General features: G+C 38.5%; 1 protein-coding gene across 1 annotated transcript in view; it reads left to right on the top strand.

The window, feature by feature from the left end:
• Positions 1-12,330, top strand: part of GAK (cyclin G associated kinase) — a 68,250-nt gene that overhangs the window by 3,907 nt on the left and 52,013 nt on the right. The window contains exons 2-7 of the mRNA XM_036402880.1: positions 2,491-2,552; positions 3,791-3,850; positions 5,659-5,773; positions 6,207-6,349; positions 8,541-8,666; positions 9,772-9,861. Coding sequence (XP_036258773.1) covers positions 2,491-2,552; positions 3,791-3,850; positions 5,659-5,773; positions 6,207-6,349; positions 8,541-8,666; positions 9,772-9,861 — 596 coding nt within the window. The remainder of the gene's footprint in view (positions 1-2,490; positions 2,553-3,790; positions 3,851-5,658; positions 5,774-6,206; positions 6,350-8,540; positions 8,667-9,771; positions 9,862-12,330) is intronic.

Below are 12,330 nucleotides of genomic sequence, written 5' to 3' on the forward strand. Positions count from 1 at the left end.
ACTAGGACTTGGCAGTGGACAGAAATACATGACTGGACTTCAAAGACAAAACCTTGTGAATCAATGCTTGGCAACAATTAACAGAGCATCTTTTCTGTTTTGATACTCTGATAGAAAAGCTTTCAGTTAAAATGCATTGTAACTTACATTCCAGGCTAGAATTATACTGTTTCAACCAAGCTATGGTTGAAACATAAACCACTGAAAGTTGATATCGAAACAAATTTGGTCAGTATTTGGGAGGGGAGTAGGCAAGTCATATCAAATAGTTACAAGCAGGAAGCTACACCCTCACTTTCTCATGACTAGTTAACAGTGAGTGAATTACAGTAGCAAGCACTGTTATGATGTGCTTGATGTCTCTATTTTGATGCTTCTCTAGCTGTCATTTTACTGAAGCTGCTTAGCTGAAAAAATAATTTGTGAAGATGTGTAAAACAGGGATATGATAAAAAAGAGCAGTTTAAAATCCAACTTGCTGTGTAAATACAGTGAAGTTATTCAGTATTATGTGATCCCTAGGTTTGACTCGAGGGAGAATCCAAATCTCTTGGTTGGAAAAGCAAGTGTCTTCAAATCTCTGTAAGAGAGTGATGAAGTACTGACAGGAGCACTGCCTGAGGCCTGTGGTGGTGCAAGGATAAGTTTAGAGTGCTTGCTAATAAATAAAGCAAATGAGGTGGAGTTAGTTCCTGATTTTCATGAGATGGTGTGGTGCTCTGTAGTGAGCCTTGATGTGTGAGAGCTTGTGTCTATGGAAAAAAAATAAACCCAGTTTTCTTCTGCTGTAATTTCTGAACTTGAAAATACTACCTGAGACATCCTTGGAGGGCTTGGGCTGTCTTCTGAGAGTGGGGCTCTGGAATGCCTCTGCAATGCAAAACCTGTCTCACTGGGCAATAACTGGGATGGGTGTGTACATATCTCTACACTAGTGATCAGTATGGGGGAATACTAAGATGATTTTCTCATACAGAAATCCTCAGAAAACTGTCTTAAAAACACGTACAAGCATTTACATGAGCTTAAAAAAATGAGTGAAAACACCCCAATAGATTCTTTAGACACCCCTAGAAGTTGTTCTTCGCTTAACTTCCATTTTACCATTTGCCTCAGTTAAATCTGCTGTATGGGAGTTTGTTGAAAGTGCTTTTTAAATTATTTTTTCTGAATGTTTGCAGAATATATTGTTTGGGGGGCTTGGAGTAAACTGTTATGGCAGAGAAGAAGTTTTGCCAGTAAACTTGTCCCTACTGAGGGTATATTAAAGGATAAGTTTAGAGTGCTTGCTAATAAATAAAGCAAATATTAAAACTGCTTTAATACTTTTAATAAAACTTTTTCAAGGGAGCAGCATCAAACTGTAAATGAAACTGCTTTTAAGAATGACACAGTAGGACTAGTTTTACTTTTTGTTTAAGAATTGTTTTCAATAACAGCAGATGGCTTAAAAAAAAAGTTACAAGTACCTTTACAACATGCTCTAACTCCTTTGGTATCCCAGAAAATCCATGGAATTAAACATGATTTCTGCTATAGTGCTGCAGTAGTAGTAAACCAAACACTACATGTAATGATCTGAGTTGTATGGAGCTGAAATGTGTTCAGGTGAAAGAGTGAAAATGACAGAATGGGAAACTTACTTGAAGCTGATGTTTTGAGAGGGACATAGTTGTAAAAGGTGAGCTTGTAGGCCCCAGCAGTTGGATTCTCTATGAGGCAGGTGCAATGGAGTAGGAATTAACCAGGCATGATACCATTGGTTTTTCTCTGAAGATCTGGAAAGTTTAATGAACTCCATTCTGTTTAGCATTTCAGTACTTGATAATAAGGTGCAATCACTGAAGCAGAAATGCGTATTTTAAGCTAGTTATTTACTCTCAAACTTCTGCTATCTCAGTGAGGTTTGCACAGTGCTCTTGAGCAAAGGGAAGTGTTTGATAAAATAGCTTGACAAAAGGAGTTGGAAGGGAAATATTTTATGAAATAACACGTTACAATTTAGTAACAATATTACCATTATTGTTATGTGTGCTTCAGTGCTTGAAAATGCTTTCTGACATGACAGTTATCTTAAAAACAGGAGGTGTGTGTTTAGCAGTTATCTTCCTTAGTTATTGTTTTTTACACAAAGTGTTAGCAGTGTAATACCAAAACATTTTATTGAATTTATCAGGTAATATTTGCTGTACTGCACTTTGGTTTTATGAGAACCTTTAAAAAAAATGGCTTAATAAGAAATCTGCTTAGGCAGACTTAACAAAATACAGGAAAGTAACAAAGTCAGTGTGCTCTTTGCTTATGTACAAGAAAGGAATAGAATATCTGAACTCTTGCTGAATATCAGCTGTATTGACCAGATGCTGAAAAATGTGTGCTTGGTACATTTAGAAAGGTATCTAAATTCATGTATTGATTATCTTATACTAACAAGAATGGTGTACCTGAATATTGAAATTAAAACTGATGTGTTGCGCCTTCTTCTTGTAGGGGGTTTTGCTTTTGTCTATGAAGCTCAAGATCTTGGAAGTGGCAAAGATTATGCTTTGAAGGTAATATTAATTTACTTCACTATAGGTTTGTAAGGTCTGTCTTTCAGCTTGATATTTTAGCATGACAGTTAGTCCTTGATGTGTGCCACTGAGCAAGTAACTTGGAAAAATGCAGTCTATTAGTGGTGTTTGTAGCCCACTATATAGAATGGTTATTCCAGTTAGAACCCTACACTTCGTACTTAGGTGACAAACAGGGGAATTGGTCTTTTAGGTGCTGCTGGTCTTTATTTTTTTATTTGGTGTAGAAAGTCATAATGCAGTCCAAAACATTTTGATGCATGGGTAAAAAGAATATTTCATAGTTACCTGAAGTGGAGTACAGGAATCTTTTTCACTCATCAGAAGCAGATTTAGCCTATCTTCTTACTTTAAGAGTAAATTTCCTTAGTATTAAAAATAATGCTCTGCACTTTGACTCATTGTTTAAACATGTGGCCTAGGCACACTTCTCTGCATTCTCAGTTTCTAGAGGCTTCTAGTAATCAGCTGTAAACAGGGTATTTGTAGGAGGGGTGGGAGAGGTAAGTTGGCATTATACCACCAGTAATAACTTTGTCTTTTTCCATTTCATTCCACATCCTACAGTAAGAAAATATATGACCAAAGCCGTATACTATATGTGTTCAAAAGGTCCTCTAGAAGTAGCCCCATTAAAAAATAACAGGTGAAAGGTGAACCATTACTATACTTCCTCTGTTCTGTAAAACTGGTACTTTTGTAGAGAAGGCTCAGGCTGCTTGTAGTCAAATGTTGACTGCAAATCCAGGTAATACGGGAAACACTAATGCTTAATTTTGCTACTGATAATACAAATACCATTGAAAAAGCCTGGCTATGTAAGCCTGGAGGAGTTAGTCTAGAATGAGTTGAAGGTTGTTGCTGAATATTTCAGACAGAAGGTGAATCTTTCCTTGTTAGGCCACAATGCTGCAGCCAGGAGACTTTAGTGCTTTATGTATCAGAACTATCAGAACAGTTACTTTAAAGTGTGTCAAAAGTTACAGCTGCTTAATTATCACTAAACCTGAATAGTCCAGGTAACTGGAAAACTGGGTATTATTTATGACAGAATGTCAAAACGTACAATAAGCCAGTTTTGTTTACTGCCCCATTACAGTTCTTTAGGTTTTTGACTATAGTTTATCCTTCATATTCTGTGAAAAAAAAATTTATGCATTGTTATTCTGTAAGTTTCAGTAACTATATCTTCTCAATTATTTTGGTTTTTTTAACAGCGATTGTTGTCTAATGAAGAGGAGAAGAACAAAGCCATCATTCAGGAAGTTTGTTTTATGGTATCCTTTTCTGTAACATATTTAACTGCCTGAGATTTCTGGGTCACAAAAGATTGCTGTACAGATTGTTTTTCTTCATACACTGCCTAGGAGGACTGACATTCTGCAGATCTGGGTTCATGGTTTGTCATGAATCTGGTATCATGAATCACACAGAAAGTTCAGTTCTTCAAAAATTGCAGTAATACAGGGTGTGCAAATAACTTTTGTAGCTAGTGTAGAATTTGCCATGTACTTATAGCAGGAAGTGAAATTGTTACTTGGGCTTTCTTGCAGTCTGTGAATGTCGTCAAGAGACCTTTTAAATTCACATGATACTTAGATTTTAAATAGAATTACCTCACATGGACTGGATTTATTGCTCTTTGCTTTTACTCTCAATGTTTAATAATTTCTGCTTTGGATACATCTGGCTCTAAGAAGTAGTGTTAGCTTTTAAGGAAGACATTTCAGAGACTACGTGCATCGGAAACAAGCAGATGTTTCTCAGTGTCCTTGCTGTCCTCTTTATTTTCAGTGATGTCAGATAGTAGGGTATAATGTAATCTCTTTAAATCCTTGATTTTAGTTAATTCAATATTTTCTCCCTGGCCTGGCTTGTCTTGGACCTTCAGTTTGTTTCAAGAGTCAGCTACTCAGCTGTGGTATGCTGATGTGTTCCCTTCTGAGTATTCAGCCTCATTTTGAATTAGCAGGCAGACCCACTGAACCAATTTAAGCTACCCAAACATATCTTTTTATGATTGCTGATATGTTTGGCAAAATCTTAGCCTAAACACCACTTATGAGAAGTACACTTCCAGGACAGAGTACCATAGCACCATAAATTTTCTATCTACTCTGGCATTATCTTGCCAAGAGTAAAGAGCTCAATGTTTTTTGGATGTTTTTCACAGTTTAGGGTCACTAACGTGGTTTGTTGTTCACAACAGGTGTACAACATGATGAAGGGTAACTTTGTTGCTAACTTTCTGAGATAAGACTGTGAAATGCAATTAATTCCTGCAGCTTTGAATAGAGGGTTGTGGAGAGATGCATAAGATCAGATTAATGTGAATTGTGTGGATCCAACTTGCCCTTTTTAATAGTTTTGTTCTACTTAGAAAGTCTTTGCTTTTCTCTCTTCAGACTTGGTGAATGAATCCTGTAAATAGATTGCGTTTGTTTCACAGGCACGAGTCTCAGTGTATGCACAGGCAGGCATAATGCAGCATAACTTCCACTGGCAGGAGCTGGGATCACTTATACTGCACTCCCCTTTACATAGCTCAAAAATGATACCTCAACTTTTTGAACTGAGAGTGAAACATGATAAAGGTTTTAGCATGAAAAATTTTTACTAATGGTGGGAGTTCCTTGCCCTTTTAGACCTCTAATTGTTTTGAACTTAATTACTTAAAATTGAAGCATGGCATACTTAACACTTCTTTGGGAAAAATAGGTGAGGATACAATTGCCCTTTCTTGATCACCCATCTAGAGAAGCAGCTGATAATCAGAAGATGTCCCTGCTACTCCTGCTAGGCAGTCGTTGTCAAAAGACAAAAAGAACTACCCTTGTTACTGAGTCCAGTTTCTTCTAAGCCATAATCATAAGGATTTTAATTTTTTTTAATCTTTTTATTACATTACCTTAGATTCCTTTCTCAGATTTCTTACAGCTGAGGTATGTATTTCCCTGTGTTACTTAGGGTATTGATTGCAGCTACTATGCTTTCTGTGGTTTTACTCTAATATTTCAAATGAAATACTGGATGCAATAGTATCAATGAACTTGGGAGTCATCTTCCTTGAATGTGTTATCTCCAGAAAAAACTTTCAGGTCATCCCAACATTGTCCAGTTTTGCTCTGCAGCATCTATAGGAAAAGAAGAATCAGACACAGGGCAGGGAGAGTTTCTTCTGCTTACAGAGCTGTGTAAAGGTAAGCTTTATTTCTTTGCCCACTAGTGCACACTTCTTCTGGCAGCTGTTTTGTGCAGGTTGCTCGTTAACTTAAAAGCTTGGAATGATTGTAGAAGATAGCATGGTTCAGTGGAGCTAGAGTTCAAACTTATCTTTTCTAGGATAAAGATCATGTTTTTTTTTAGACTACAGTTTAACCTTGTCTTAAATATGAGGTAATGATTAAGTTTTTTGTGTTTGAGACTAGTCAGAGAAGGAAAGAGTGTAGGAGTAGTTCCTTAGAGCACTCTTTCTTTTGTCATTGCAGTCAGTGTGGACTTGCCATTTTCAGAAAATCTATTTAATACAACTCAAGATTGTAAGCCTTTCTTGAGAAGGGTCTATTTGTGTCAAGCTTTCAGAATTTGCAGTGTTCTCTGTGTGCTTATGAGAATTTCTCTCACTTCCTGCAGGACAGCTAGTGGAATTCTTAAAGAAAGTAGAATCCAAAGGACCTATCTCTTGTGACACAGTTTTGAAGATCTTTTATCAGACCTGCAGAGCAGTGCAGCATATGCATAAGCAGAAGCCTCCTATTATTCATAGAGACTTAAAGGTATGTTACACTATTTAAATAAAGGCTGAACTTCTGAACAGCAGAGGAGCCTGTTGGGATGGATCAATGTTAAAAACGATTCTTGAGCATAGTGCTTAGATCTATTACCTTGCTGTAAGCGTTGACTGTGAAGGTCACCACTGAAATACTTACATCTCTTCAAACAACTTCTTCTCCTTGTGCTTGCTGTTTAGAAACTGCTTGTAGTCTTATCTGAAACAAGCTGGCAGAAAAGTAGTGTGTATCATGTTTTGCTGATTGAGTTAGCCTAAATATTTTGTTTTTGATAAAATATTCAGTTACAACTAGTGAAGTGCAGTTCTGGGGTAAGTAAATGGGTAAAGAATGGGTAAAGCTTTGAAGGAGAACAATGTTGAATTATTTGTGAAGGATTACATTGCCATTGAGAATGTGTAGTAACCTGTTAGTTTTAGAACTGGTAACTTGCATTGTACTTCTGTGCTTGTTTTTAATTTGAATTGTAAAATTTGGTAAGCATAATTCAGGTTAGGTTTTGTTTATTAGGCGTTTTTTTTGGTTGTGGTTTTTTTTTTTTTTTTGTTTGGTTTTTTTTGGGTTTTTTTTTTTTAATTAATTAGCCTTTACCTGGAATCTATAGGCTGTAGAAAGTGTTCTACCTTTAGGAGCTTTGGAGGTTTGAAAGGTTACCTGGGTTTGAATTTTGTATTTTGAAGACAGGGGTTCACCTTTACCTGTCCAATATGCTTTAGATGAAGAAACCCTCATCATCAGTGAGATTCTGCTGTGCTATGAATATATTTGAATTTTCCTTAGCATAAATTAATAAGTCAGAGGAGATTCTTATTCTTGGAATAGTGTCTAAATTTCACACATGTCTATCCAGCCTGATGTGATTTCATTTAAAATAAAAATAGGAAAATTTGTTCATGTACTTAATTACCTTAGGGAAAGGAAAATAAGACCACTTCTAGAAGAAAGTGTGTTAATTATTTTCAACACTCTTGATGAAAGCTTTGATGTTAGCTATTAGTGTAGCTCATAAATATAAACCTAGCTTTGGTGACAGCACTTTTCTGGTTTTTTTGCTTGGCACCATTGAACAGGCTTTTAAGTTGTGTCAAAGATATGTTAACCATTCTTCACTGAAATTTCTATATGCCAGCCCCTAGCTTTTGTAGAAAAGGTGCATCTCTCTTCTGAAAAAAAAAACAAAACCTATTTACAAAAAAATACACAATTTCTTTCATAGCCAGCTGCATAGACATTGAGCTAATGCTGTAATTCAGAACCATTTTGTTTATTCTCAAGGAATGTGTCTTCCTGACAGACCTAAACATGGGAAAAGACAGGAATTTGGTTTATGCTGATCTTATGTTGCAGAGGATGCAAAACAAGATTAAATGATTGTTGTGCTGCAAGAGGCAGAGGCCTTACTACAGCCAAGAGCCAAGTAGGGATCATTTAACTGTGCTACCCTTTTTAGCAGTCTAAGCTAAGGTCAGCAGCATAGAAAACTGTTAAGTCAGAATTTTGAGCCAATTAACTTTGACACCTTTTTGTAACTTTATACAGAGGTACAAATTTTATTTTCAGTCCTTTTGTGATTATGACTCCAAGTACATCTTCCCAATAGTTCTAATTTATGAAGAAGAAAAAGGCAGGGATAATGGATGATGAGCTATCCAGGGAGCACATGTTTCTCAAATAGCTGTTTTCTGTCTCTGCACAGGGTCACAGCTGCTTATTTATGGGTGTCTCTTAGCAGCCTCCTTCTCTACTAGTACCTCCTTGTTTTTGCCTATAGCAGTCCTAACCTTCATCCTACTGCAGCTGAGCTAACAGTGTTCGGTTTTATGCCTGAAAACATTTGGATTCTAAGACACTGCTTCTACAAGTTCTCATCTGAAAAAATGGCATTTTCTTAGGCTCTAATGAAATTACTTGTTTTTTTTCCCCTGAGGTTTATTTTTTGGTCTCTGGAATGTTTCCTGTTCATGGTGTGCTTGGTGCTTCCTTTCTAAACTTGACTATATTGCTACCATATAAAACTACAGTAATGTCTGAAATCTTTGTTTTACTGTAAACAATTCTTTTGGCTGAAGTGATTAGTTTTCATATGTATGCACAAGTAAGATGATATGTATAAAAGCATGTGTGTTAGGGCAAAAAAGACATGTATTTTAATCTGTTTCTCTACATCTTTTTGAAGGTGGAAAATTTGCTTATTAGTAATCAGGGGACAATTAAACTTTGTGACTTCGGTAGTGCTACAACTATAGCTTACTATCCTGACTACAACTGGTCTGCGCAGAAGAGAGCAGTGGTTGAAGAAGAGGTGAGACTATTTTAATGTGATTTAATTCTAATATCAATAGTGGAATAATTTAACTGTTACTATTAATCTAGTATTAATTCATGACACGTCTAAGACAACTGAAGATTTTTTCAGTTAGAGTGTTATTTATAAATAAGTTTTGGTTTTGTATTTGTTTTGCTAGAGTTGAAAAGCCCTCTGCAGTTACAGTCATAGCTTGTGTTCTGTAGCTACATGTGGAAACACTTCAGCACGGTCAGTGTCCATTCTACAATCTGCTGTGAAAATTAAAATGGTTGCTAGGGCTTCTTCTAATTGCACTGGACAAGAAATTGGTTGTGCCACACTGATGTCCATCTTCTGATCTGTTTTTACTCAGTTGAATGATCTGTAAATGAGAGGCAAGTCTGCTCAGCAGAATAGGAATGGGCAGTATTGCAGTGCCTTGGACTACAGTAACCAAATCTAGCATGCAGTGTGCTTTTGCAAAGTGCCCTTGTTGTTAGTTTAGAGTTGAGAGTAATGCTAGTAAATCTGGTGTAGTACATCAGAGGGAGAAATGCACTTAAGTTCATGCGTACAACTTCTGACATCACAAGCCCCTGTTTTGCAATTTGGTATTCTTGGAAAGCATTGCACTGATGAAATGATGATGTCATACCACTGTCTTGTATAGTCTATGTAAAAAGATGGTAGAAAAGGTCTTCCCAGATATTCTTATGACCAGAGTTTCTCTTTGGATGTGTCTGCACTGTCATTAAGTGTGCTGAGAAAGTGAGAAAGATGCACTGGAGTGTGAATTCGCTAATTGACTTATTGTTGATTTTTGGCATTAGTGTTCCTGTCCATTTTTGCCTCATGTGGAACAGTCACTTTATGTGCTTTGCTGTTTGGAAGGACTCTTGATGATCGCAATGTTATTTGAGTCCTACTCTTCTTGTGACCTTATGTCAAAGCTGTTGTGACTATTGTGGGATTCAATTGATGGCTTTTTCCATGACAAGTGTTTCTGAAATTATTTTAAAAATGAGTGTACTATCCATTTTACATGGAGAGATGTTTCCTTGGTTGAATGCTATTAAAGCTCATTGTTCAAGATTGTTTCAATAAATTCTGTCTTCTCCAGATCACAAGGAATACAACACCAATGTACAGGACACCAGAAATGATAGACTTGTATTCAAATTTCCCAATTGGTGAAAAGCAGGACATTTGGGTAAGGAGTCTTTTTTCTTGCTTCATCATAGTTGCTCATGTCATAGTGAAACTGATTTTGCAGGCTTTGTGTTAGTTTATTGATTAGATGTCTTAGATCAAAATAAACTTAAGTAGTATGGATTCTGTATCTAAATGTTAAACGAATGAGATGTACAGTGCAAGGGTTTTTCCCAGATCAAACTTGACTTCTGTTTGAGAGACAATGCTGAACTCTCTGAGATTTGAACTGTTGCCTAGTTGGAGCTTGCCACCATAAATCTGGAATACTTAGAGTCCTTAGATTCAAATTGCCTTTTGTGCCCTGCCATGCATATAAACCTGGGACAGCCTATGGCTGAGTTCAAAATGGTTATGTTCCAGGTATGGAATGTAGCTAAAATACTGACACATATCAAGAATGAGAACAATGCAGATCTCATTCATGCTTTGTGCAGAATGGGTGATAAGCTGTTCACATTCACTAAAAAATCTGTTATGAGAATTAAAGGTAAATATTAAATCCTCAGCTTTAGCTTTTCCAGCTGCATAATATTGCAGTACTGGGGTACTCCCCAGTAGTGCAGTGCTTAACAACTCAGTTTGCAGAGGCAGATGTCAAGCTGTTCAGTTCTTACCTGTATCAGCAATGTATCAAAAGACAAATTGAGAAAATGTAATGCTGGTGCTTTAAAAAAAAATTTATGGAATCTTGGAGCTTCATTCAGTTTATTAAATTAGTTGCAAGATATTGTGGAAACTCTTGTTCAGTTTCTACAGCTGTTGGTGATGTCCTTGTTGCATGTGAAGAAACACAAATAAAACACATTTTTTCTGACTGTTTGGTCTCTTCACGTGCATTAAATACTGTCAGCCTGAGCCAGGATTACAGAATCACAGAATCACTAGGCTGAAAGAGACCTTCAAGACCATCAAAACTAACCCATGCCCTAACACCTCAACTAAACCATGGCACCGAGTGCCACATCCAGTCTTTTTTTAAACACATGCAGGGATTGTGACTCCACCACCTCCCTGGGCAGACAATTTCTGCACTTTGTCACTCTTTCCATAAAAAACTTTTTCCTGATATCCAACCTATATTTCCCTTGGTCCTTGAGACTGTGTCCTCTGGTTCTGTCAGTTGCTACCTGGAGAGAGACCAACCCCCACCTGACTACAGCCACTTTTCAGGGAGTTGTAGAGAAGTTGTAACGTCATCTCTGAATCTCCTTTTCTCCAGATGAAATAACTCTAGCTCCCTCAGCCATTCCTCATAGGCCTTGTGTTCCAAGCCCCTCACCAGCCTTGTTGCCTCCTCTGGATGCACTCAACTGTCTCAAGGTCCTTCCCAAACTGAGGGCCCAGAGCTGGACACAGCACTCAAGGTGTGGCCTCACCAGTGCCAGTACAGGGAAGAATGACCTCCCTGCTCCTGCTGGCCACACTGTTCCTGACACAGGCCAGGATGCCATTGGCCTTCTTGGCCCCCAGGGCACACTGCTGGCTCATGGTCAGCCGGCTGTGGACCAGCATCCCCGGGTCTCTTTCTGCCTGGGCACTGTCCAGCCACACCATCCCCAGCCTATAACGCTGCAGGGGGTTATTGTGGCCAAAATGCAGGACTTGGCACTTGGACTTATTAAACTCCATCTTATTGGACTCTCCCCATCCATCCAGCTGTTCCAGGTCTCTCTGCAGAGCCCTACTTTCCAACAAATCCACACACACTCCCAGCTTAGTGTCATCTGCAAATTTGCTAATGAAAGACTCAACACCCTCATCCATTTCATCAGTAAAAATATTGAACAGAACTGGCCCCAGCACAGACCCCTGAGGGACACCCCTGGTGACTGGCCCCAGGTGGATGCAGCACCATTCACCAGAACTCTCTGGTCCTGGCCATCCAGCCAGTTCCTAACCCAGCAAGGAGTGCTCCTGTCCAAGCCCTGGGCTGCCAGCTTTCCCAGGAGTGTGCTCTGGGAGACAGTGTCAAAAGCCTTGCTGAAGTCCAGGTACAACATCCACAGCCTTTCCTGAATCTACCAGGCAAGTCACCTGGTCATAAAAGGAGACCAGGTTGGTCAAACATGACCTACCCCCTCCATGTTGGCTGGGTCTGATATCCTGGCCATCCTGTAAGGGCTGTGTGATGACACTCAGTATAAACTGTTCCTTTACCTTGCTGGATATTGAGGTCAGGCTGACTGGTCTATAGTTATCAGGATCCTCCTTCCCACCTTCTTTGTGATTGGGTGTCACACTGGCCAGCTTCCAGCCATCTGGAACCTCCCCAGTGAGCCAGGACTGATGGTAAATGATGGAGAGAGGCTTCACAAGCTCATCTGCCAGCTCCCTCCTCACCCTGGGATGGCCCATCTGGGCCCATAGATTTATGAATATCAGTGGCTCAGCAGTTCTCTCATGGTTTCCTCCTGGATAACGGGTTCCCTGACACCATCTGCCAACCTAGGAGGACAGTTGTCCTGAG

The sequence above is a fragment of the Molothrus ater genome, chromosome Z (genome assembly GCF_012460135.2).
Source record: "Molothrus ater isolate BHLD 08-10-18 breed brown headed cowbird chromosome Z, BPBGC_Mater_1.1, whole genome shotgun sequence".
Classification (NCBI taxonomy): domain Eukaryota; kingdom Metazoa; phylum Chordata; class Aves; order Passeriformes; family Icteridae; genus Molothrus; species Molothrus ater.